Source organism: Ammospiza caudacuta, chromosome 1 (assembly GCF_027887145.1).
Source record: "Ammospiza caudacuta isolate bAmmCau1 chromosome 1, bAmmCau1.pri, whole genome shotgun sequence".
Taxonomy (NCBI): domain Eukaryota; kingdom Metazoa; phylum Chordata; class Aves; order Passeriformes; family Passerellidae; genus Ammospiza; species Ammospiza caudacuta.
In genome coordinates, this window is record NC_080593.1 from 112,430,090 (window position 1) to 112,457,874 (window position 27,785).

The 27,785-nt window shown below is 40.9% G+C and overlaps 1 protein-coding gene across 3 annotated transcripts in view; it reads left to right on the top strand.

Moving 5' to 3' along the window:
* The window catches only part of DTNA (dystrobrevin alpha), a 221,843-nt gene that overhangs the window by 150,940 nt on the left and 43,118 nt on the right, over nt 1-27,785 (top strand). For all 3 annotated transcript variants that reach the window (XM_058809263.1, XM_058809272.1, XM_058809280.1), the window contains 7 exons: nt 4,891-5,104; nt 12,259-12,344; nt 13,837-13,991; nt 18,187-18,292; nt 20,282-20,448; nt 22,911-23,035; nt 27,617-27,697. In XM_058809263.1, the coding sequence (XP_058665246.1) occupies nt 4,891-5,104; nt 12,259-12,344; nt 13,837-13,991; nt 18,187-18,292; nt 20,282-20,448; nt 22,911-23,035; nt 27,617-27,697 (934 nt within the window). The remainder of the gene's footprint in view (nt 1-4,890; nt 5,105-12,258; nt 12,345-13,836; nt 13,992-18,186; nt 18,293-20,281; nt 20,449-22,910; nt 23,036-27,616; nt 27,698-27,785) is intronic.

A 27,785-nucleotide genomic window follows, 5' to 3' on the forward strand; every position in this document is an offset into this window, starting at 1 on the left:
TATTTATTATTCATATTTTCAATAAAACCTGAATTATTCTAGGTCATGTAGTAGTCAGACTAGAAGAGACATCTTTTCTTAATGTTTAAGGAGGAAGGTGTGGGATTCAACTCAGTTAACTTCACCAGCTCTGAGGTTACGTGTCTCATGCCAACATGGTGCTTTAGGCTTTGTCTGGAGTCAGTGAAGAAATATGGGCAGATTCAAAGCACTGCTCATGCCACCTGTCTCCCAACAGATGCTTTAAGGTGCTTTTTTCTTTCACTGACATGAGAGGGAGCCCTGGTCACCAGTCAACAGTAGACACTTAGTTTTTTACATTTAATTTAGCTGCATGATTCTTGTCCATGACAACTGACTTGAGTAAAGGTCAGAGACTTCAGTCATCTGTACAGCAGCCTAACAAAATGTCCTTGTGATTTTGAGCTAGACATTTGAGCAGGTATTTTCAAAATCAGTAGTTCTTGTTAAAGGTGTGGCTCATGTCCATCTTCCATCTCCTCCTCCAGGAAATATTGCTTTCCAGCCTCTTACATGTATGTACAATTAATTAATAAAATGCAAAATGAAATAGTGCAGCATGATTGTTGTTTATTCAGCTTCAAGTGGAACCAAAGTGTTTCTGGAGAAAAGAAGAAAAGTGCGAGTAAAATTATTTATAGCACAAATACACAGCAGTTTCTTGAGACTAATATTTCATAGTGGGTAGGGAACTCTTACACCTCTGTAATTTCCAATAAGTCATTTTCTTAGTATTGTGCCCTACCTTTCTGGCATACCAATGAACATGGGGAGAGCTTACGAGCCTTTCAGGTTAGAGTTAACCGTAAAATGAGTAATTTTCCCTCAGATGTGTTTAGTATACTGATGTTATTAGTCCCACTTCTGCTAGCCTCTGGACATTTTCTATCCCAAGACTATCATCAAAACTAACTCTGGATATGACTATGTTATGAGAAATATAATATCAGTAGGAAAGCAAAACAACAAAAAACCCCACATTAAAATCTGACAGCCACACAGTATCTGTACTAGATCATGTGAAGAGTAAAGAACAAACCCCCATTTCAGCCTTATTCATAGTACCAGCTTTTTTCCTCCATATTCAAGAATTTTCCAGTACTAGGCTACAGCAATTAAAGTTTAATTACAGCATGAAATTCTCACTGTTAGGGAGTTTGGGTATGTGGTTCTTCCTCCCTGGCCTACCTTATATCGAAGTTAGGGAACCCATCACAGTTTCCAATGACTGCCGAAGTGAAACGTGTATGGTCAAAACTGTTCCTGTACAGGCTGCTTGAAAGGTACCCCAGCAGTTCTGATGATATGACTTGCTACCCTTCAAATTGCCCTTTTCCAGTCTCATGCTTTTTTCTGCTACCACACTCATGCACTCCGAGATAAACAGCCTATTTATTCTTTTCCCACCAGCTCCAATGTTGCTGATTTTACATCCTTATTCAGTATTTATAATAAGGTTGTCCTAGTAATTTCTGCCTTGGTCTGTAGTGCTGGTAACCCTGTTTGTCCTGTTTCTTGGATTGCTCTCTTGTTAGTGTAGCCTCAAGTCAAGGTGAGCATCTGCATATAGCATTACTCTTTCTTTTGCAATTTGTTGTGCCTGGTAATTTCTCACATTGTTATCTTTCTGTAGTTCATGTTTGATGATTTGCACACATAGCCAGAAGCCAACTTGGTAAAACTGCTGGTGGAAGGACCTTCTTCATCTGCTTGGTCTGAATGACCAGAGACAGCCCCCATGGCCATGGACCTTGAGGGAAACAATCCCACTTCACCTTTCACTTTCTGCCTGTCCTTCCCTCTTAATGCCACCACAAAATACATTCACATGGTCCAGCCTGTTCCTGCATTTTCTGGCATGTTGCTCTGTATTTCTGGTACTTTCCTTGGCTGCCTTATGTGATGGAATGCTCATTAACCCCTCTCTCCTGGACCAGACAATGGCCTCCTTTCTGATGACTTCCTCCATCCTCTGGCCTCTGAGCCATGTGGAGAAGCTGCCCAGAAAGGATCAGTTATTATGTGCCAGCTGTCTTCCTGGAGATCATTCATCTTCCATTTATCCAGATTACCTCTGTGACAGTGAAAAATGATTGAGTGAATGGGAATGACTGCATTAAAAGGATCTGAGACCTATGCCAGACTTTTTATGGGGAAGTTGCTCTTCCACCAGCCAGAAAACAAACAGAAGAGTTCAGAGGTTGTGTACTCCACCCACCCAGCTGTAGTGGGTTGACTCTGGTTTTATGCCAGACACCCACCAAAGCATCTACATCACTCCCTCTGCAGCTGGTCAAGGGGGAGAAAATAAAACAAAGGGTTGAGATAAGGACAGAGAGAGATCACCCACCAAATAACATCACAGGCAAAACAGATTCTAATTAGAGATACAAATTGAATTTATTACTAACAAAATCAGAGCAGGATAATGAGAAGTAAAATAAGTCCTTAAAAATATCTTTCCCCCACCCTTCCTCCTTCACAAGTTCTACCTCCTCCACCTCAGTGGCACAGGCAGACAGAGAAGGGGGATTATTACAGCTCATTAAAGGTTGATTCTGCTGCTGCTCAGGGAGAGGAGTCCTTCCCCTGCTCCAGCCTAGGGTTCCTCCCACAGGAGACAGTTCTCCATGAACTTCTCCATCCAGTGGACAACATTGCTCCACAAACTGCTGCACTGGGTCACTCTTTCATGGTATGCAGTCCTTCAAGGACAGGCTGCTCCAGCGTGCAGAATCACAAGTCCTATGAGGACACTGCTCCATCGTGGGTTCCTCTCTCCATAGGTTTGCAGATGCCTGCCAGGACCCCTCTCCAGCACAGGACTCCCACAGGACTCACAGCTTCCTCTCAGGCACCCACCTGCTCTGGTGGATGCTCCTCCATGGGCTGCAGGTGGATCTCTGCATCCCCCTGGATGTCCATGGGCTGCAGGGGCACAGCTGCATCACTGTGGTCTGCACCATGGGCTGCAGGGGAACCTCAGCTCTGGTGCCTGGAGCACCTCCTCCCTCTTCTTCTCCACTGACCTTGGTGTCTGCAGAGGTGTTGTTCTCACATATTCTCACCCTGCTATTCTTTGGCATTAATTACAACTGTGAAAAACCCTTTTTTAAAATTCTTGCTACATATGCTATCCCAGAGGCATTACCACTATTTCTGGATGGTGCAGACTTGGATGGCGCAGAGTTGGCCAGCAGTGGGTCCATCCTGGAGCCAGCTGACACTGGCTCTGCCAAGCATGAGGAAACTTCTAGCAGCTTCTCACAGAAGCCACCCCTGTAGCCCCCAGCTGCTAAAACCTGGCTGTACAAACATCAGCTTAATTCACGGTAACATTTTGAAGACAACCTGCCAGCATACAAGTTTGCCTGTAGAAGTTTTCTTTTACTACAGAGATAAAATAAATACTTTGGTGTAACAATGGAATTGTATCTTGTAGGTTTTCACAGTTACTTGCTAGGGAGCAGCAAGAAGTGGAAAAGTGCCTTGTCTAGTACCTAAAGTAATTGCTGCTACTGTTACCACTTATCTGTATGGAGTATCTTCCTCTTTGGGCTCACACATGTGCTAGCAGGGTGTTGGAGGCTATTTATTCCTGAGGCAAAAGAAGGGAAGCCCAATCATAGGGCAAAAATCTAGACTAAGTAAAATGACTGTATCTCGTTTCATCATCCATCTCCTATCAGCTTACACTTCCCTGCCATCAGACCCTCATGTCACATTGCAGTCTGAGACAGCACCTGCAAACCAATCAAATAAAAATATAACGAGGAGGATTATAATTAAGTTTCTCTATCTACAAAAACATGGATCTCCTTCCACATACAGGTGGCTTTTGATACATTATAAGACATATCACCATGCTGTGTAATGAGAACTGTGCAGTAGTTTGTCTGGTGAAAAAAAGAGAATTTGCCTCCTGAGCCTCCTGATTTGTTTTTTATTGACACTTTAGTAGGACAGTATGTAATATTAAGATAGAGGGTTGAACCTTTGAGTTCAGGTTTGAACTAAATCCAGTTTTTAAATTACTGTAGGGGTTTCTTTATTTTTGGCACAGTGCACATCTTCTGGAAATGACAATCCGTGGCAAGCCAATCATACTGCCACAATAACAGTGCTCTGCAAACAAGATTTCTGTTTGGGTACAATGTGAAGGGTGAGCAGAGATTACCCTTTAAGCTGTCCTTGTAGGTAAAAACAGGCCCCATCAAATTCAGCTTAGACCAGGACTTCATCAAAGAGAGAGATTTAACAAAAAATTTGGCAAATATATTTAGAAGACATAAAATATGACTTTCGGATCACTTCATTATGTGTTATTTGTTTAAATGTACCCTGACTCAATTACAATTCTGTTTCTGTAAAATATTTTGCTTTCCATACAGATTGCTGAAAAGAATTTTCAAAGTATCAGTATGTGATAAGCACTTAGTATTCGTAGGATCTTCTGAAAAGCCCATCTGCTATGCAAATTAATATCTAAGAGTAATTTCTGAATGGGGATTCATAAAGGCATGGTTCAGAAAAACAATTAGCATATGTTTACCTTTCAATGATTTCTGTGAAATACAGACTTTTATTTGAATACTTTATACAATGAAGAATGATTTCCCAAGCTGAGGTTGTATTCATTACAACTAGTAATATCAGTATATTGTTTGATTATTAATGGATTTGAATTTTATTTGCTCATTCCTCCACCAGATTCAATAAACGGTGGTGGAAAACGCATTAATTCATTTAATTATTCATGAGGCATGTTGTACATGGTTGTGTTATTCCCCTCCTCGTGGGAGGAGGTGACCCTTGTTCTCCTTTCAGGAGCATGTTTCCCCATCTGAGTCTTTCTGTCCTGTCCCCTAGTGCACCTGGTGGACATCTGGAATGTGATCGAAGCCTTGCGGGAGAACGCCCTGAACAACCTGGACCCCAGCATCGAACTGAACGTGGCTCGCCTGGAGGCTGTGATCTCAACCATCTTCTACCAGCTCAACAAACGGATGCCCACCACCCACCAGATCAACGTGGAGCAGTCCATCAGCCTGCTGCTCAACTTCCTGCTAGCAGCCTTTGATCCGTGAGTCTGCCTTTCCTCCGCCCCTCCCAGCTGCTGGAAGGCTTTGACTTCCTCCAGAAATATCTCTCGAAATCAATTGAGCAGGCTCAATTCTGTCCCAAATAATGAGCATGTGAATAGTGCTAACTAGGGAGATAACCTAAATTAAGGGCCTCTGCTTTCCTTTCTTTCAAGCCAAATTCAGCACAACTGTGTTTTCATCCAGCTACTCAGACTTGTTCCAGTTTATATCAAAGAAGAATTATCTACAGAAACAAATTCGCATGCGCTCCTAATTTGGCTTGTTGTTTATTGACACACCAGTGGCTGACACCACTGCAATGCCTCTGCAGCAGTGCCATGGGTTAATAGCTCATTATTCTGAAAGAGCTCATTTCCCTGCAAGTTCTTGCAGCTGTAAGCAATTTTTTTTTTCTGGCTCATGCCAGTGCAGCATGATTTTGAGACCATGACAGAAATAGGATTAAAGACCTGGAGGTGATGAAATTCATGTTGTTTATTGCTGCATGGGACTCAAATTACAAAAAGAACAAGTTTTAGATAGAGAAAACCACTTACATTAATGAGTATTCTGTGTATATCTATTGCAATTTCTGAATACATACTTGGCAACCTGTGCTGCAATATTTGCAGTCCTCAGAACTGAGTTATTGGAGAACAGTGGTTAAGGCTGACAGGTGCAGATGTTGTCACTTTACAGCTTATTTTTTGAAAATTCATCAGCAGAAAACACTGGCCATTAAACATTAAAACAAGGACGCTTCCCCTCTCTCATCCCAGTGCTCTCTCTCGCTGCCCTGGTACTGGGTGTCATTGAGCACCTCTCAGTGCCAGACCAGCCAGTGGCTCAGTCGCCATGGCAACGGGGAGAAGAAGTAGGTGTTCCACATGAGAAGGCTGCACTCAACCTCTCCTCCTGCCCCTCTGAGAGTAAGAAAAGCCAGTCCATTGTGAAATCATAGCCTTCAGGAATATTTTCCTCCCCTCAAGGGCAATAAAAGAAGGAACAGGCATTTTAATTCATACCATTGTGGCTGTGACAAGGATACTAAAGGATGCTGGAAATGACCAGATGAATTTATTGCTGCATGCCACAAGTAAACTGCTTCCTGGCTGATAAACATATGGAAAGACCCTGGTCTGTGGAAGCAAGACCTGTAATACTGTGCTTGTTTTGTAACTCAATGTAAAGGGATAAAGATCTCAACTACACAACACAGCTGCTTGCAGCATAATGGAGTAGAGGAATTTAGTCCCCTGGAGGGAATCAGAGAATGTTTTTAAGGGGGAAGGGTTTGCTTTCCCTGAAAACATCCCATGTGCTGTGGTTCATGATCTGTTTCTGAGCTCCCATCAGGCCCCCCGGGGTAAGGAAGCTGTGACCCTCACTCTCTTTGTCAAGCAGCAGCTCAGTCTCTTGTGCTGCCTCTGAGTGTAGTGCATGGGATGCACTTCCCAGAAGGGCAGAGACCCCCAAGGAATCCCCAGGAAGAGGCTCCCAGCTCTGATGTCAGAGACAGGGACTAGCTGCCTATCACTCCATATTAAATACAGCAAACTTATTAGATGAGGTTCATGTGCAACCTGAGTTACCTAAGTTCAGGTTTCATGGAGATATGTGTCAGCTAGGTCTCTCTGTACTGTAGTGGAAGTCTAGACACCTGTCACAAATAAAGACTTACCAGTTAAGCGTCTGATTCTCAAAACATTCCCTACACTTTAGTATGACTCATGTCATTGAAGTTTTGTGTTGGATGTTGGTTTAACAACCAATGGTGGTTCAGGTTTCCTGGTTTTTGGGAAGCAGAGGGAGGGAGGTGGCTCTACATGCCACAGGGACAGTGTGGGAGCTGCTGGGGTCTAACCAGAGCTGCTGTCTCTGCTTCCAGTGTTGCTCCTTTCTCTCCCCTCCAGTGCAGCAGAAAGGTCATTCTCTGCTGAAAGGTAAAAGTTGGTGGAAGGAGGAGCAAGGTCTTTTCTTGTGGTCTCATGTTCAGAGAGAAGCAATGCTCTGCAGGCTATCCAGAGGGACTCAGCAGGCTGGAGAAGTGGGCCCATGGGAATCTCCTCACGAGGTTCAGCAAGGCCAAGTGCAAGGTGCTGCAGGTCCAGAGAAGGTGGTGCAGTTTTTCATGTCCCATTTGAGATCCAAAGAAAGTGGAGAAATGGAGTCTGCAACCTAACGTATATGAAAGGACCACAAGGGACAAATTATTTCATGTTTTAAAGTCTAATAAGCCTGCCACTGTCTCATTTCTTTAGGTCTAGTTAATATATATGTTCCTCTTTGTGTACTGTACTGGCTGAAGATCATCCAAACTTTAAACAGAGCCTCTTCCTTCTTTTATAGCCTGCTGAAATCCTGGCAGATTTCTCTGCCCTCTGACAAGGAGTGTTTCCTTAGGCCTGCAATACAGATGTCTTCTCAGGAGCTAAAACTTGGCTAGCAAAACACAAAAGGACCACAGTGTGCTGCTATGGCATGTGGGCCAGCTTAGCCACTGCTGGTACTGAGCTTACATCCCATTTTTTTATGGCTTTTTTATGGTCTTGGGGATTCATTAGGGCCACAGATATTTCTCTGCTGCTCAACCCTGAAAGGAGAAAAAGTGGGGGAAAATTATAGTGTATAGAATTTCATGTGAGACTGAATGGGATGTTCCTTTATGCTTCTAAAAGTAAGCTAAAGTACAACCTTATAGAACTGCAAGCCAACAAATTCAAAATTCTCAAACAGAAATACTTCAATTAACTTATCATTAGTGTGTGGAAGTCAGCAGCATGTGGTAGATGACCCTGACAGGCCAAAACCTGTGAGCTGAATGAGGCTTTAAAATAATCTGGACAGAAACATGCCTGATCTATGTTTCTAACCACAGGTTAAAATTAGGCTAGAGCTTTTGCTTCAAGGCCTAAGGTGATTAACTGGCTTTATGAAACAATAGCACACTTCCCTCACTGGCATACCAAGTACTATGTAAAAAGTTGACGAGTACAAACCTCTCTGAAAAATTACTCCAGGCTGGTGTCAAAGCCTGGGCAGAAAGGTGGAATGTCAGCCTCATTCATTTGTTCTCCAAAAAACTGCTTTTAAACAGAGTGGGAAATATTCTGTGCTAGATCATCTCCAGCTATTCCTGCTGCAAAGTTTAACTGTTAAGAAAATAGCTGAATTTTCTCTGTTCCTTGATGTGCACTGTCCTATGAATGAATGGAGTTGTGAGCCCTGGGCTATGAAACAGACCCTGGCTGGTTCAGGGGGGGACTTGACTTCTACAGAGAAATGAGAAAGTTTTCATGCCCTTGTTTAATCAAATGAACATTTGTATTGTACTGATTTCAGTACATAAAGATGATCAATATCCATTTTGGAAATACAACTTCTTGCTCATTCATCTGTTCAGAGCAGTAAAGTGTTTAATTCCCTCTCTTCTCCACCTTTGCTACTCATTGAATGCCACAGAGGCATTGACAAAGGAAGTCCAGCAAAAAAAAAATGCATTTCAGAGATTTGGACATTATGCATTTGCTGTCCTACATGAAAGAATCTTGCTAAATGTCAATAAAATTTCATCTCTAAAACCTTGTTTTGAAAATGGGAACTTGTAATTACAGCCTCTGACATTTCAGAATTGACTGCCTTGATTACAGTGGGTAGTAACCAATAACTGAAGAACTTTTCTTACTTTCGCAAAAGATACCTTAAAGTATTGGGGGAGCACCACTTAAGCCTCATTGGTGAGAAAAATGGTGTTTTCTCAATGTCCTTTTCATGGAACACATTTTCTGTTTCTAAAGATGTGATTCTATTTCTTGATGGCTTTCCCCACCCTCTGGCTGTCTCAGTGTGGGTGTTGCTAGAGATCCTGACAAATGACAGTGTCATTTATTTGGTACCACTCTCCTTGGTAACCCAATAGGCAAAATCAGGCCCTGGAGCCGGACTCAGCCTTGTATAGTCTGTGGATTTTGTGAGTCAGTCAGTGGGGTTTCCTTGCTCTGGGGACAGGCTGTCTCTCTCTGCAGCTATGCAGTGAAAGAGGAAACCTTCTTCTCTGCTCTAGTGTCTAAAAGCATATATAATTTTTTGCCCTTTTTTCCTCACCCCAGTGGGAGGTAACCTTCAAGCCTGGCCATCATTCCCTTTGCTAAGTACTCCATCCTCTATTGTTGTTAAGTGCACATCAGCTTCAGGGTTTGCTTTAGACATCATTTATGCTTCTTGCTGAAGAGTAACCTCAGTAAGAGAGGTGCAATATAAAATCAAAATATTTGCTGTCCTCTCCTGTTTCCACTAGTAAAATTTATTTCTCTTTGCATTAGCCAGCCCAAAGCTGTTTTCAGGGAGTGGTGACTTTTCCCTGCTGCTATGAGCCACTACTTCAGCATTTGCTTTTGCACAGCAAACCCTGTGAGGCCCCAGTGCTGCCAGTCAGGGTCATCTGTAGTGCTTAGACACAGCTTAGGGCACTTCTGGATATCCAAATTATATTGGCCAGTCTTAGGCCCCATTACCCTGTCTGCTCATCAGCCATATGTATTTAAATATGCATGTGTGTGTGCACACACACACACAAACACACACAGACATATATATTTGGAGGGCAAATTGGGTTTACATTGGCTCTTGTGATGCTTTTAGGAATACAAATGACCGATAGACAATACAGTGTCAAAACAAATCAACTCAAATGGAGAGATTGAAGAGATAAATGATATATTTTCTTTTTCTGTTCCTCTCTTCCATAACCATTTGAGTGTGGGAAAAGCCAATGGCTCTAGGGTGGAAAGCTGAAGCCAAGTTGATATGTGTCTGCCATGCAAAAATATAATCCTGTTAGTAAGTATAACTAAACCTCCTGGGAAAAATAATCTAAATCTGAAGCGCTTCCACATTTTTTAATCTCTAAATCTTCCATTGCTTCTTAATAATGCCATTGTTTCTACTTAGCTTTTTTTTTTTTTAATATAACAGCTCTTTTAAAGGCAGATGGAAACCTCATGATGAAACAGTACAGAAAAATTCCTAAGGGTCTAAAGGGCAGCATGCACAAAAAGAATACAAAAGGACCACATTCTCAGCCATAACAGTGCTAAGTCTGGTTTGCACAAATCAGAATCCAATCAACAAAGAACGGAAGTACAGAAACCTGGAAATTCCTATGAATTTTAATCTTATGAAGCCAGTCAAAGGAAACTCATGTAATGAAAAAGTATGCACAAAAGTCAGCATTAAAGAATACAGTAAATATTTCTTTCTTAAATACTGACATAGTGAATTCGTTATGTTTTGCTTGTATTTCTAGTTGATTGTCTGGCAAAAAGCAGAATTTTAAATGAGTGAAAAGTATAATTAGAATTTCTATTTAGAATTATGGGTTACACTGACATAGAACTAAGTCTTATTCAATGAACTTTAAAGAGTATTAGCTAGTCAAACTTAGGGAACTGACTCATTTTCTAAAGCCTGAGTGATTTAATGAAGTGAAGCATGTAGCATGCATCGATGTACAGATGTGAGTATACCATTCATGTCTGTTTTACATGTATATGTTACTGCATTAGTCTGGTTTGGGATTAGCAGAGAAAGAGGCACAGTCACAGCTCTGTGTCCTTCCAGAATCAGTTCATCTTTTAGTTCTGATCAGATGCAATTTTCTTCCTTAAAATTGTGAGTGACAGTGAACAATTTTAGAAATATTGATGAAGATCTAAATTTCTAGGTACTACTATTGCCAGTGCAGTTAGACCATCTTAGGTAGCACATGATTATATACATGAAACAGGAAATCCCTTATAAACATTGTGTTCCCTGGTAGAGTAGACTGAAGATCACAGAAACTCCATTTTCAGAAAAATTACACAAAACTTCATTATCTAGCCACATCATTAATCTTGTCAGAATTTAGAAGGAAACATGGCTGCCATTTTGCTAATCTCACAAATATTGGTTGTCTCTTTTTTTAATGCATGGTGACATGTCCTCACTGATGTCATTAATTAATATCATTAATTCATGTGGGAAGCTGTGAAATAGTGCCAAGGAGTTTGGATGATGGATTGAAGTTGCTCCTGTGCAACTCTGGACTCTTAGTGCCTTACAGCAAGATTTGGAAAATTCCAAGAAAAAACACATTTCACCATTTGGATGTCAAGAGATTAACATTAAGAAGCAGATGAACTTAGGAGAGCATTCTCATCTTTGGAAAGTGACTGAACACTTCACTGGGGCTGAACATTAAGCTGGGGCTGATAGGTGTTTTAGGGGCTATGTGTGCCATGCAGTGTGTGAGGTCATGTTTTACTTAGCCAGCTCAAAAAAAACAGGTTTTCTGTGATGGCAGGTGATCATTGGGGACCAGCATGGGTGTAAAAGGAGAATGAGGATAGTGGAAGGAATAATAAAGTTAAGCCATTGCATGCTTCAAGACAGTTGGGGGAAGAGCTGGCAATGTGCCTTTTTGCCCCAGGACAAACTCTTGGTTGAATTTGGGATTTATTAGCATTTATGCATTGTAAATTGAAAGTAGACAGCCAGGTATAGCCTCCCCTTGAACAAACCAGGGACAAAACTCTTCTCCATATCACAACATATGTCCTTCACTCATTCTGGATGCAGGCATATTTCCCATTTTTCAGCCAAGTTCTTCTTCAAGGTTCCTGGGGGTCAGGTGTATCTTTTAAAATGCAATTGTCAGGACCTACTGACAGGTACAGATGAAGTTTATGCAATGATGTGAGCCCTGTGTGCTTTTTCACTTTTGTTCCCAGTGCTGATTTTTTCACCTACTTGAAATCTTCTAGGTCCAAAAGATTCCCAAAGTACTTAGGATAGGGAAGCCATGAGTGTGATAGGTGTCTCCCAGTGCTACTGTATCACAGATAGCAGTAATAATTATCACTGTAGTGTATAATGAGATAAACAGTTTAATACTGAGCTTCATATACATAATAAATCTGCTCTGAGATCTTTACAGAGCAGTGTACTGATGTGTGTTCCCACAAACCTTCTTTTTAAAGGACTTATTTCTCTGTATGTCAATCCACATATATATTGTGCATTACAGTAAGTGATGTCATAAATATGCATTTTAATTGAATAGATTCTCATAAAATGGACATGTAAAATATTACTATTTTCTACTTTTGAACAGGGAAGGACATGGTAAAATTTCCGTTTTTGCTGTTAAAATGGCCTTGGCAACTCTTTGTGGAGGAAAAATCATGGACAAATTAAGATGTAAGTGATATGTTTTACCTGTTAAAAATTGTTATTGTTGAAGAATTAACAGTACAAGTAGAAAAGAGGGAATTAGGATAAACTACACTTTCTTGGCTGGGTTTGGGAGTTGCCCTATGTATATCTCTAAGTAAATCCCGCTAAATGTTTGGTTGAACTTCACACTGAGGTTTTTAAGGACAAATTGCATACATTGAGGTTCTTATTGGTGAATTTTATTTTTTTTTTCCATTGGGGTTATCGAACTTGGAATATAAATAAGTGCCTCAACATCATGAAGCGTAATTTAACCATTTCTTCTGATTATTTTGTAGCAACATCTATGTCTTTTCACATGTAGAAGATCAATATATTTATGTACTATTCATATTTTCTTCCATAGGGGATTCTTATGCCATGTATTTTGGTGAACAGATTCTCATTTTGTAGGATTTATTCTCAGTTCCACATCAGCATACTTTACTTGTTGCTGCAATGGAAGTCTTGTCTCTATAGGCGTATAATGTCAGGTCCAGAAGACCATTTTCCAGACTTTTTGACCAAAAACCTTCAGTTTCCACTGAGCCCTCTACCTGAGCCCAAGAAAACTGAGTTTACAAATTACAGTTGTTTACAGTAGACAAGTAGAAATTCCAAGTGCTAATTTAGTCTTCCAGATTTGGTGCCATTTTTTAATATATTATTTCTGTGTAGAAATTCAAATACAGACTGAGCTGAAGTTATAAATTATAAATTGAGCGTCATTTGTTCCCTAAGCTGCTTTAAGAATAGGAGCTGGGTCCATCCAGTGGAGGGCTGAAGTACAATGATGATTTTTTGGGTCAGCAGTCCTGGAGTCCTGTTGTCAGAATTTCCCTTCCAGGTTTCTGGAGATGAAGCAGCTGACATGACAGCCTGAAAAACAATAAATGTTCCTTAGTCAGAGATCTCCTGCTAAGCAGAGGATAATTTTAAACAAACAGAGAAGTAAGGGCTGACAAACTGACATCACTACAATAATAAAAGTGTGATATTTTTATGCATAAGAAAGAGGGAAAAATGAAAAATAACTCATTGGCAAGACCTTCATTGCTTTGTGTTTCCTGTCCAAGACAATAATAACTGACTTAATGAACCCATTGTCAAGATTTTGATTTGACATGGTAAACTGGCAGCAGGCAAAAAGCTGATGTAGTGTATCTTGTCAAATCAGAGCCTTCTTATCTGATTAAATTACTGCCTCATGCCATGCATCACTTTGCTTAAAAATGACCACACACAAAGAAAAACAAATCAGGAATATTTTAGTATTAAAATCAGCTAGTTCTTAATATGCAAATAATTCTTGTTTTCTATTAAAAGAGGTCAGAAATAAAAATGCAGTAATAGTGGAGGTTCCCATATGCCGAACATGTTTGCTACTTTTCTTTCAAATCAGATGGTACTGAACTCAGAGCTAACCTGTAGCTCACACTGAAGCTGCTGTGATCTTTCCTTCTCTTTCCCCCCTCAGATATTTTCTCCATGATTTCTGACTCCAGCGGGGTGATGGTTTATGGCAGGTACGACATGTTCCTGCGCGAGGTTCTCAAGCTGCCCACCGCTGTCTTCGAGGGGCCTTCCTTTGGGTACACTGAGCAGTCAGCAAAATCCTGTTTCTCACAACAGGTAAATGAAGACACACAGGATCTCAATCACCCTTCTGAGCAGGCCAAGACTCTTCCTGTCTTACACATAAGTGCATATTTGCCCAGGAAACACAGGGCTGGATGAGGGGAAGGTCCACTCCGCTGATTTCTGGTGTGTAGGTATGGTGCCTTCAAAAGGAAGCTGGTCTTCATAGGTTCCCCATATAACCATGACGAGAGAGGCTTAGTCAAAAAGTGATTCAGAATCTTGACTTACGCATTCCTAAATTAGGGAACTTCCTAATTTAAGCACCAATTACATATATACCTTTAGATACTATATATATTTATACCCCAAGACATGCAGACCTCCACCCCACTTAGTTGGTGTTGGTATAAGCATACAGAACACTAACTTCTGCATACAAAGCTGAAATTCCACCAAAAAAAAAAATCAAACTTCAGGTTTTCCCAGACACACGAGTTTAGGAGTGAGAAGAAAATCACCTTAAAACTTTTTTGTAAATGGAAATGAGTATGTATTAGAAAATCCTTAGTCTCTTATCAATAACACCAGTGAGATAGGGTCAGGAAAGCAATTAATTTATCCTGAAGAAAATACAAGATTTTTTTGCAACTCAAAAGACTCCGCAGGTACCCTGAGTACAGCACATTGGCTTCAGCTAATACATAGCACTTCAAAAGCTTCCATAATTGTGGCTGGTTGTCCACTTCTCCAGTGGAGAAAGAGAGAATTCCTCTGGTTCTTGCCACACATCACACTGTATAATTCCATAAATACGTAGTAAGGGAATATGCTGAAACTGGGACAATGTTAGAAATGAAGATGTGTTTTCCTTCTCTTTATCCTTTCATTTGGTAACTGAGTACTGTTGAACAAGTAAGTTCAATGGAGCAGGAATAGTGTAATTTTCATGCAAAATAGAGTCTCATTTTTAGTATTCTCTCAGTTTCATCACTAATCAATAGGCACTCCAGTCAGCCGAAAGGAGATGTTGATATTCATTTATTGAGTCATCTCCCAATTCATTTTAAATGGTAATGTTTGCATATGTGAGACTAGTCTTGTTTCACAGAGGGAGACTTAAAACAGCATTTCATCTTATGTTGAAGAATTTACGTGGTGAAGTAACTTCTGATAGTTTTCTATTAAAATAATGCATGGGAACAGGGTATTCAAGCTTTGCATGTTGGTCATGCTGTTATTATGGATGAAAAAAGGAATTTCTTTCCTGAAAAAATCTAATTCAGGCCTCATTTTTTATCTCAGTAGCCATCAGAAATGGCACTTGCTTTGAGATTGCATCCAAATGAGTAGACCAGATGCATTAAGGTATCTTTAGAAGCAGCATCTTCAAGCAGGCATTACATGGTTTTGTTTACAAGCTCCACTTAGAGCTAACAAGAGTTAAGTCTCTGACTGATGTAGGTACACAGCAGGTTTACAAAGCTGCTGTTTTGCATCTGAAGGCAGCCAAGTACTCTTGTAAATCTAGTCTGATATTTCACTTAAATTGACTTTATGTAGTTCTCATTACATCCTCACTAGGGATGAACCAGAGTTTTGAAATGAAATTCAGATCTTTGTGACACCATAATAAATGGTATTTACAGTCTTAGTCACACACAAGTCATTCTTTCTCTCTCTTATATTGCATATAGCATTATCAGAAGTTGATAGCTTGGAATAGGTTTGGCACTCTCACTCATTCTCACAATGGGTCACTTTTGCTTACCAGAAGCCTTTCAACCCCCTGATGTCTAGAGATTCTTCAATTTCAGGGAAATAAAAAATTCTGAGAATTATCTGGTCATGGTGTCAAATCCATTCAGTTTACATGTGAAAGGACTTTTTTCTTTTGCAGAAATATTTTATTATTCCCAATTCTACTGGTTTGCTTGATCCCACCACATATTTTCCTCTGCCTGTGAGCTACTGCTAGATTGAATGTCTATTCAAAGTAGAAACAACAGTGTTTCCTCATCAGCAAATTTGTGGGGCAGAAATGCTGGAGCAAGTGACTTAATGTTTCAGAATACAAATCTGTGGCTCAAAAAGAAATTTTATCATCACCACTTCCCCCATAGGTAGGATTAATGTGATGTTATAAACAGTATTGTTATCATTGTAAAAACCACTTTTTTAAAAAAATATCCCAAACTAAAAAGATAGACGCTAACTTCATTTTCTTAGCACTTGTCTAAGTGTTATTCCACAAACCTAGACTCCATCTGTGTGTAGTGTGTATTTAGAAAACAGCTTTTGGTTTAAACTTTCCCAGCAGCTGAAAGAAAATTGCAGGAGGAAAATGTATGGAAATTGCTCTGACAGTGTCCTTTTAAGGGACACTACTTTTTTCTCTAATCCATAAAATCAGTGATCACAAGAGCAGTTTGCGCATAAAGCTGTCATGGAAGCTAAGTTGCTTTATTTGGTGCCAATCAGATTTTAAAGTTATAGCAGATTTCAAAAGCCCACTGCATTGTGGAAGAGCTTTTCTTGTCTCCTTATCTATTTGCTCCTTAGACTGGTTGTGCGTATCCCTTCAAGAGCAGAGGGAAGATCTAAAGCTACTCAGCTCTGCAGGATGGGGCACTGGAGGTCCCTTCTTTTCCTGGGCTTCCTTCCACCTTTTTTTCCCCTGTGCTCTCAAGTTCTGCTGCAGACAATAGAGACGTTTGCTGGCAGCATTGGTCAGCAAAGCTGTGCCAAGCATCCACAGCAGAAAAATAAATCTGCATCTCCAAAAGAGAAATCCTTTTCTCTGAGCTGATGCTTACAGCATAGGATACCTTTTTGGGAACTGCTTATCTGCTCTCCATGGCTGGGAAGATAATTCATACAACAAGCAGGTGGTAGTGTTTGACTGGACTTTCACACTGCAGTTATTGTGGGGAAAGGTGGTACTCCAGTGAGGTTTAGAGCTCATATTCTGGCTATTTCTGTTCATTAAAGAATCAAGCCCATTTTCACAGTAGCCTGAGGTGTTTTCTCCTATGGACAAACATTTTCATATCTTTCCAAGTACTTGCTGTGTTTCATCCCTGAGACTGTTGCAGTGTGAGATGTTTTCCATTGATCACTCTGTGTATAAGAGAAATAACATTTTTATTTACACCTGGTGGTAATTGTGTATAAATGGAGCTCAGATACTTTGTCTGGAAATCTCGGCTCTGAAAAGAATTCCACAACATGCAGAGATGATACATGTCACTGCATAAGTGCTGCTTAGCTTCCTCATGGGGTAACCATAGTTTTTTAGCAAGTTAAAGCAGCAGCTTATGCAATCAGATATGAAAATTTAGCCATCCCTTTGGATATGGGGATACTACTTAAATATGTATGTCTATAAAATATATCTACATATATTCTCAGCAGGGCTCGACATTTTTGCATCTTAAATTTTATTTAAGGAAGGCTCAGTTGCTGATTGAAAAAACAAATGAACTAGGATTTGTGATTACTTTTTCCAGACACCTAAGAAATTTAAGGCTCTAGATTGCATTTTTAAAATCAACAGGGATATCTTAGAGTTTAAATCTCTCTGAAATTTAAAGGGGCATAAATCTCTGAGTGCTTAAAGGCATGAAGAGTTCAGGAGCAGTTGCAGTCCCTGAGCATATGCAATCTTGACATTCCACAGTCAAAACTCACCCATAACTAGTTGCCATTGCTCCTTAGACAAGCAAAGTTTCTTAAATTACAGTAACAAATTGCCTGTGCTGGTCTCTCCTTATTCTATATTTCTTTTGAATTTGTGCTCTCTTGCCAGTATTTTCTCTCATTTTCTTTTTTCAAGTACCGTCAGCAGTGATTTTTCATTTGAAAATTGGTGATACACAGTGATAGCCCTCATCCACTTGTACTTGTCACACGATACTCAAAACAGATGAGAGCATGCAGAGTTGAATACCACCCTTAACCACAAAGCATCTTCAGGCAGTGACTCTAGAAGAGAGTCTGGAAGTGAGTGGGAGCTAAGTGTCTCCAACCCAGCCTTGTGAGAATGACTTCTAGTTGTATCATTGTACTGACTAAAAATAGCCTGGAAAAGCTTTGCTAGTATCACTTGGTCTTTTTAGTAAATCAGGGCTACAGGCAAACAGTGTTTGAAACTTATTTCCAAGTGTTTCTGTAGAGACAAGATAAAATAATTTTGAGATGTCTAATTACTGATTTTTTTTTGTGCATGTTTGTTTGCTTGTTTGAGCAGAAAAAAGTCACATTAAACACTTTCTTGGATACTCTCATGTCTGATCCCCCGCCGCAGTGTCTAGTGTGGTTACCACTTCTGCATCGACTGGCAAATGTTGAAAATGGTAAGTAAAGAGGCACTGCCAAAACACAGTTACAAGAATAAACTTTGGTGTGACGATTTTCACACTCTCTAGATGGTTTTGTAAAAGCTACTGTACTGGGTTCGTTGACTCCATGTGCTATTTTTACAGTGCCTGGTAAAATATTTGAAGTCTGTTGGTCATTCAGCCAGGAACATGGCTTAAATTGTGCTGTGCTCAGGAAGTTAACCTGATCATGTCTCCTTCTGTGCTCTGGATAAGCAAAGAGCAATAAGACTTCATCCATTCACACACTTATATTTGGTAAACTATCAAGACCACAACTTTTATTAGCTATGACATATGGCAGCAGAGAGGGAGCAGCTTGGCAGTTTCCGTTAGCGCAGTATTGCTGGCAGGAGGTGTCAGTGCAGTGCAAAACACCAGCCAAAAGGTCCTTAGGAAGGAACTACTCCTAAGTCTACACTGCCAGACCTTATCCTCTGAAAAGGAAGTTCCCTGCGGATGGTGTGCATCCATTTTTGGTGGTAAAAGGAAAAGGAGGAAAAGTTGTATATGTTCTGTGCCAAACAAATCCCTCTTCCACTGAAAGGCGCCAGGGTGGGTAAGGGATGTTCCCAAGTCTTTTTTGGCTACAGAGCAACCTATCTATTCCACCTTCCTCAAGCTCTTGTCATCCATCCCTGTCCCTCACCAGCTTCACAGTGTTTCTAGCCCAGAGCAGAAACCCTTCTTGCTGCAAAATTCTGGCAAGGAGTTAAACCCCTGACACATTCAGCACTGATCCAAATTTTCCCAGACTGAACTTTATGACAGAAAGGCAGAGGGTGCCTGGGAACAAGGGGATATTCAGTACCCTGTGGTAAATTTGGTACAGGCTGTAGCAAGGAAAGAGGAACAGAAATAGCAGTATTGCCTGGAAGGTGCTTCCAAATATCTCAGTTGATGCTTTAGTGTTCTCATTGACTTGCTTCCTTGTCACTGTCTGCTTCTGAACAGAGAACAGGTCTCTCCAAAGGCCAGCTTTCCAAATCTGGGCATCCAAAGCTACATGTTCAACGCCATATATAGGTAGCTAAATGACACCACTTGTTCAGATGAGACAGCAGCAATTAAGAGACAATAACAATCTAAGAGACAAGTGTACTTAGACACTTCATCCTTTCAGGAGTCATACAGCTGAGTCTGACTTTTCCTCCAAGATGCCTCACCTCAGCTGCTTAGAACACAACCAAACACTCAGCTTCTCCCAGTGGTGCAGCTGCAGTGGATTTTCCCACATACAAATTTCCTCTGTCATAAAATGGTGTGGATTGAAAGGGACCTTAAAGATCATGCATTTCCAGCTCCCCAGCAGGGACCTCTTCCACTAGACCAGCTTGCTCAAATTCCCATTCAACCTGGCCTTGAACACTTCCAGGAATGGGTCATCTACACCTTCTTCAGGCAATGCAATCCAGTGCCTCACCATTCTCACAGTAAAGATTTTCTTGCTAATATCTAATCTACATCTGCCTTCTTTCAGTGAACCCATTCCCCTTTGTCCTATCCCTACATGCCCTTGACAAAAGTCCCTCTCCAGCTCTCCTGTAGCCCCTTTAGGTGCTGGAAAGCTGCTCGAAGCACTCCCTGGAGCTTTCTTTTCTCCAGGCTGAACAACTCTCAGCCTGTCTTCATAGGAGAGCCCTTATCTCCATGGCCCTCCTCTGTACTCTGTCATGTATTCTGTTAGACACTGAGCACTGAACACACATTTTTTGCTGCTGTGAGCAGGAGGCATGGATACCAGCAAAGAAGCAAAGAAGGGTTTGGTGCCCAGTGTAGGAAGTGTTGCCCATGGCTTAGCACAGGTTGCTGTATTCTCTCAGGTCAGAGCTGTCAGCAGCATCCAACGCTGCAGATTGCTTTAAACAAAGAAGGGAGCACCCTTCAGTTTGGGGTCGTCCATGAGCTTTTTCTGGGTGTTCCTTTGTTTTGCTTTTTGGCTCACCATTTCTTTCTCCCGCCCAGTCTTCCACCCCGTCGAGTGTTCCTACTGCCACAGCGAGAGCATGATGGGGTTTCGCTACCGCTGCCAGCAGTGTCACAATTACCAGCTCTGTCAGGACTGCTTCTGGAGGGGCCATGCCAGCGGTTCCCACAGCAACCAGCACCAAATGAAAGAGTACACGTCATGGGTAAGGGAAGGCTCCTGCCTCGCTGCACACTGCTTTGCCCTCCAGCCATCAGAGAAGCCCCCAGGCACAGCTCTGGGCTCAGGCGAGCTGGGAGCCGGGCTGGCACTTGGATTAGTGACCCTGTCTGGGAGGCTCCGGCGCTGGGAGCCGTCGGGAGAGCGTGGAGGTGGGAATGGTCTTTCCTGGGTGAGGATCTGGTGCGTGCCGCGGTGAGGGCAGCGCAGGAGGGGCTGGCAGCAGGGCAGCGGGCTCATGGCAGCTTCTCCCGTTCCCACAGGACTCACGGTAAAGTTGTCACTGGCTTGCTCTCTTTGGCTACGTGTAAATGAAATGATGAATACTTAATGCTCATTCATCGGTATTTTCAGTTGAGTGGCTGCAGCATATGCGTAGCAGTTGGGATGATCCTGGCACTGGAGATTTGAGCATGGTCACGGGCTGAGATCCACAGTAGTGTTTACTATAGAGAAATGCTCACTTCAGGTTTCTTGTTGTTAATCAAAATGATGCAGTGTTTTTCCTAAGCTGAAAGGGAAGTATCAACAGCTGCTGGAACCTTAACTTTCCCTGAAGGGCATGAGACTTGGGGACTCAGCTTTCCGTGGACTGGAGCAAAGCCCCAGTTGACCCCCTTGTTTACAGAGCATCAAAATCCTTCAGGATTCAAACACAAATAGCAGAAAATACATAAGTAATTTCAAACATTTCAGAAGGATATTGTTTAAAAAAAGGGAAAATTATGCATACAGCAAAAGCTCCCATTTTTATGGTACGTTGAGTTTATTATTTAACAAAGTTCTGAATTTTAATACTTCTAAAATGTCTGGTTTTCTGTTGATGGAATAGGCAAGGGTTAAATTGGACATGGTTTGCTCTGTATGCCAGTCATACAACCCTGCACTGTATCCCAGCAGACCTGGGTCTGTAATTGTTTTTGTGGGTCCTAATTGCTGCTTGTTGCATAGACACAAATGGCCAGAGTTTAGTATCTGAATAGGAAAAGTGCCCACTATGTAGCTCAGACTCCATTCCCAGCAGCAATTTGTGCTATAAAATCCATTTTTTGCTGTAGCCAGGGAGCTGTAATTATAGGTAGGAAGTAATTGGAAAACTTAAGATTTCTGCTCAGCGGAAGACAAAAATATGACCACATGCCTAGTGCTTTCAGATGCTTCCTTGCCAGAAACAAATGTTTTGCTTCAAGTTTGAAGTTGCCTTTCTGTAGCATTCATTAGCATTTGTTCAAACCTGGTTGGCATTCTAATGCATCAGTATCGAGCTCCACATGCAGAGCTCGATACGTACTTCATATACTTCACTGGAAATGTTTATGGGTACAGTGGAAATCAACTGTTCTCAATTCAGAGTGAAATTGCATTTAATGAATGCAAGAGAAAGAGCTTGAACTTTTTGTATTTAGGTTGGATTTCTCTAGTAGAAATATTTCATTATAGAATTGGTGACAATCATATGTCAATGCAGGATGTATATGCACAAATACAAAACACTTTCTGTCAAATTCCAGAAAGATTCTTCAATTTCAGCCTGTAGAGCTGTGTTTTGGGGGGAGGAGATAGTGTAAAGATCATTAACCCTTTTTTACTGACGGAGAACTGAATCATAGGGAGCTGAGTTGAATTCCCTGAGAATCCTTCACACAGCCTAAAAGACACCCTGGATCTCAGAGATCCCTTAAAAGGGAGGTTGAGTTTACTCCTCAAGTGCATAGCCTCCAAACAAAACAAAAAGCAGAAAACACTGGTTTGTTGTTTTGTTTTGTTTTTTTACACATCGATGAAAATTACCCTTCTTGCATAGACCCTCCCTATCTTTTGGGAACGGTGACAGTACATCAGTCTCTTTTGAAGTGCTGGTGCCACAGTGGGGCAATTCCTGGCAAGCCCCTGTCTCAAATTTCCATTCTCCAGTGGTCAGTGGCCACAGGAGGTGGAGGAGAAGCTTTGTAAAGTAGCTAAACTGTACAGGGTACTGGAGGTGAGGAGGGAGATACTAGTGAGGGGGAAGAACAAAGCAGCCTAGTGCCTGGCCCATATCTGGGAGGGAAATGATGTCCCATACAGTGTATCCATAGGGACAAGCATGCTTGGATCTGTTCTCCTTGCAATCCCAAGCTGGTGAGGTACAAGCCAGCACCAGTCCAGGTGACACAAACTGTTCTTTGTTCAACAATGCCTGAGTGCAGGATTGCAAAAAAGCCATGGCAACTTTCCCTATAGATACACCCCCAGCCTGCTCTAAAGGCTACTGGAGGTAACAGTAATCCCTTCCCAAACTGAGCACTCTTTGCCTTACCAGACTCTGGGCATGGGAGGGGGGCAAGGGGAATGTCAGTCCATAGATACCTGAGCTGTTAGAGCTTCTTGTTGTTTTGTGCTTCCTGTAGCAGAAACAGTATGCACCTTACTTGTCCAGATTACCTCTACCTTCCTTGTTCCTCCCAGAAATCACCTGCTAAGAAGCTAACTAATGCACTTAGCAAGTCTTTAAGCTGTGCTTCCAGCCGTGAACCTTTGCACCCAATGTTCCCTGACCAGCCTGAAAAACCTCTAAACCTGGCTCATATTGTGTAAGTATCTGTGTGCTGTAGACAAAGTAAGCTTTGTGGTAGGAGTTGCTTGCACCAAATGTAGATACTACAGCTCTGAGCAAAGCAGGAGGCAGATGTGGCTTGTCCAGCTCAATGCATCACAAGTGCAAATTTGCTAGTGGGGATATTTAGTGTAAAAGTGTTCTTCTGGTGTGACTTCACCTGTAAAAATCAATGGGAGATATAGGTATAATCAACTACTGGGACACAACATTGCAATGTTCCCATTCTCCTCAAGAGATGTCCATGCAATTTATAGAGTTTCAACACTTTGGGATGTATTGATGCTGAGAACATCAGTTCTGTCATCTAGAGACTATTAACTTCAGTGTACCACAGGTATGCCTTGACACAAGGCACCAGAGAAAAGTGAAATCAGACCAATTTTGTAAAAAAAGGTGTCAGAGTTCCCACTGACTTTAGTGAAGCTTCTTCACCCAGCCTTGAAGAATTGTGTTAGTCTGCATAAAAAGCAGGCCTTCAACTGCCAAGTCACTTGAAAAGAGTCTATTAGCCTAATGTTTTGATATGTTGAGAAAACAAGATTATTTTTTGGTATAGTAGCATGTCACTACTTTTTTTGTGCATGAGTCAAGAAACCCAAAGCAGAAAGAAAATGTATTTGTGCAAGGATGAGGAAAGTACCACTCTGGATGGGTTTTTTTCTAAAACATATCCACTAGCCATAGTGGCAGATACTCCAATTTTCTCATTTATCAACTTGGCTTACCTTTGCTTCTTGGGTCCTTTAAAATAAAGGGAAAAAAACATTAAATTTCCCATAAAATTAAGAAAAAATTACGACATTGGTTGGAAGAAAGGTACTAAGAAATTAAGCTGGAAAAAATATTCAAAAAATACTGCCTTTAAAGTATTTCTTTTATTCTGGTGTATTTCTTAAGAAAATATCTTTCTTAAGCATGTTCCCAGGGCTCCTGACTGAAGCATTTTGGGCAGCAGCCATTAGAATTGTATTTCCATGCTGCATAGCTATGTTACTGGCTGCTGAAGCTGCTCTAGTCTGTAATTATTATATATATTTACCTTTGTCCATCCTGAATATTTGTATGTAGCATCTCTAAGGGCGAGTGCACTCCAGCCATTGTGGGCTGTACAACACCTGGAAAGTTCACTCAACCTGTCTGGCATTTTTAGGATGAATTGTGCTGATGGTCTTCCTTATGTGGTTATAGCACAGCTTCTTCGAGGTGTATAAGAGAATGCTCTGGTCTTCATAGACAAGGTGCCTCTGTAGATACATAGTGCCAAATCCCTGTCACACTTAATTGTCAGTTAAACCCCTGCACCTCTATGCAAGAGTACTGGGAGGATGTTGTTCTTTGGCAGAAATGATCCAGAGTTGGATCTGCTGAGCTCCCTCCCTGCTGTGCCTGGCCCTGCTGGCAAGTCAGTGATAATTTCACAGGGCAGATTTTGGCCATCCTTAAGGGAAACTGAGAGAGACAGAGAGCTTGAAACTGAAAGAGAAGCCTCTGTTCCCTGTTGGCAGGGGGATCTTGAAGGCCTGGGGATATGTCAGAATATAAAAGGTAGTGAAAACTGGGCTACTGTGAATGGATTAAATGCATTTAGGCAAGGCAAGGAGAAGGTACCATAATTAAGTAGGAACTGATCCAAATTTTTGCTGTGAAATTAACACCTTCCTTTATTCCTAAATATACAGACAATTTAGAGTGACGGGATGTGAGAACAAACCACCATCTATTCTGGTTTATGACAGTTTCTCTTTATTCATAGATTGATGGTAATATAACTTGGCAATATATATTGGCTACAAGGATGCATGAGTGAGAAACCTGTAAGTTGTGGAGGTATCATGATCTACAGCATAATTGACACAAATTAACTGAGGGGAGAGGTATGCCACAGAACCTTGTCGAGAATATCTTCTCACTGATGCAGTTTTTATTTTTAAACATAATGGAAGTTGAGAGAAACAGCTCTGGGCAGGAATCCAGGCAAAAAAAGGGGGTTTATATTTGCATCAGATGGAAGAATTTTGGCAACAAAACAGTATCCTTTTCTTAGCTTCTAGCTTAAATGGGGACAAGTGCTCCCTGCATTACTATATAGACTTTCCTTTTGTTTGTTCTTCCACCTTTGCCTGGGACCAGACAAAAGGACTCCATGGCTTTTTTGTTTTACTGGTGCCGCATAAAATTTTGAATTAAGCAAGAAATACATCTAAAGCCTCACCTAGAGAAATAGTTATCCACGTGTCATAAACCTGGTGGTAGAACTCCTCCCACTGATGAAAGGGTCATTTTTCCTCTCTCTACATAAGAATAGCAACATGAAAGAAAGTCCAGGCAGCAGAGATGACAAATGGCATGGCCATGGAGATATTTTTCAAATCTATTTTGCACTGTCCTGACTTCATTTTCCATCTTAAGCCTGTGGGAGCATTATTTTTGACATCAGTGTAAACAGCTTGGAGCAGCCTGGAGCATTTTGGAAAATTCCTCCTATTTAATTTGGTTTATTACTGTGGATATATGTTGTGCCATAGCATGCTTTTATAACATAGCATATTTCAATAGCACCAAATGTTTTCTGTCTCCTTGAGGACAGCTAATTCAGTACTGCTTTTATCAGAAAGCTTAATCACTCACTTTCAGGAATTTAAAAATAACCTCAGAAAGGTATAATTTATACTCAATAGCTGAGATTTCCTTTGCTTTGCAATAAAGTCTGTTGTTCTGTCTTACCACATCACACAACTCTGTGTGTTTGAACATCCACTTGATACTCAAGTGGAACCTCAGGACTGTGACAGTGGGCATCAGCCTTTAGGAAACTTGCCTTGGGAAAGCTCTGGATTAGCTTAATATCATTTTTTCATTATGAGAATTGACAAAGTAATGCTAATCAGGAAACCTTAGCAAGGTCTTGGAGTTTAAAGACATTTTTACACAAGAGTAACTTTGCTTTTGTAAACAGATGAATGACTTTTTATGCATAGAGGCTCTCATGCTTTTTCAGATTCAGGGTCATAAGAATGGAGTATGTCCAATGTATTACTTGAGCCATATACATATTGAACTGACAATTTAATTAATGATCTCTTTTCCATTTTATTCTGCTGCAAAAGAGATACTTGGTGAGTATTTTTCTTCTTTAGTACATTTGTTGAAGGAAAAGCTTGGAAAAATTGCAATAATCTCGGTATTACAAAAAAAATAACATTAAACACTTCTTTGTAAGTATGTGGAAGACAAAGGACTGCTTCTCAAATTCATGACTGATCAGAAATGAAGTTTTTCTGAAGTTCTGCAGATGCAGGGTTCAGTTAAAACTCTGTTTTCATATAAACCACATCCTACTTCTTTCTTTTCACAGTTTTAAACTTCTTAAACTTCTTAAACTTCATTATCATGCTGAGAAATTAATTTGAATGTTTCAAATACCATATTTTTGTCTGTTTTATAAGAAGTTACAGGATGAAATATATAGTAATAGTTCAGTTCTATGCAGAACTGGGTTTCTTGGAAATGCTTTGGTTGACCAGTTGTCTTGCACAATTGGATCCCACTGAATATTTTGCAGATGGCTACCATATTTCAATTTGCACATCTGCAGAATTAAAAAAGCAAGATAGGTCTTCCATAGAGCCTAAAGGGAATATTAACCAAACTGAGGTCTGAATGTGGCTTCAGATTCTGCTCATAACTGATTGAAAGCCCTGTGATTTTAATAACATACCTTTTAGTTGTTCCTGAGCAGATAGATCTTTTGCCCGGTGTTCCATAAGAAGTCTGCTGAAAAGGGGAAATTTCTCCTTAATGGATGCAGAAGGAGAAAATTACACACAGATTATTTTTAAGAGTAGACAGTAAAAGAAAGCAGAGGAAAATTCCTTCTTGTTTCATTTTTTGTAAAAGCAGGAAATAAAGAATGTAGTAATAAAATCATCATTACTAATGGGTTCTCTTGAAGTAAATACTCTACATTTTGACTTGGGATTTGATATACCAATTAAGAAACTTTGCCATCAAACCAGTTTAAAATTCCATGAGATGCTGAGGGCTTGGATACACTGTGGTCACTATGTGGATGTGGCAGCATGGAGCTTAGCACCAGGAATAACTTCATGAAAAGATGTGTCACTTATTGGCAGTTCCATGCTGCAGACCTCCATGCTGCCACAGAGCACTGACTGCCAGTGCTCATCCTGGCTGGTTGAAAGCAGGGACTGTGCCCTGGATTTTGCCTCTGGAAAGGAACAATGGCATTGAGGCTATTCTACCAAAGCAGGGGGGGAAAAGTTGAGCAGGTTGCTTAAAACTCACCTCAGAACACACAAAGACATTATTTCCCTCCAGGCCTAAGTACCAGTGTGTTTATATCAACTTCTTGAAACCACAGCATCTATCATTTGAAACTATTACTGTGTGAAGCAGAAGATGCCAGTTGAATGTTACTTTGAAGATGCCATTGCCATATTACTTTAAACAAGCTCATTCTGTTCTACATAAATACTGTTGCTGATGGAGGGGGTTTTGGTGCTAAATTAATGCAGCTGGATATTTTGCCTTTCAGGCCCCCCCGACCTGTAACCAGCATGAACGACACACTCTTCTCCCATTCTGTTCCCTCAGGAAGTCCCTTTGCAAACAGAAGGTGAGTTCTTATCCTTATTTATATCAAACCATTATAAGATAGTGGTAGAAGTTTCAATCTTCCCTCACAGGGTAAAAAAAACCCCAAA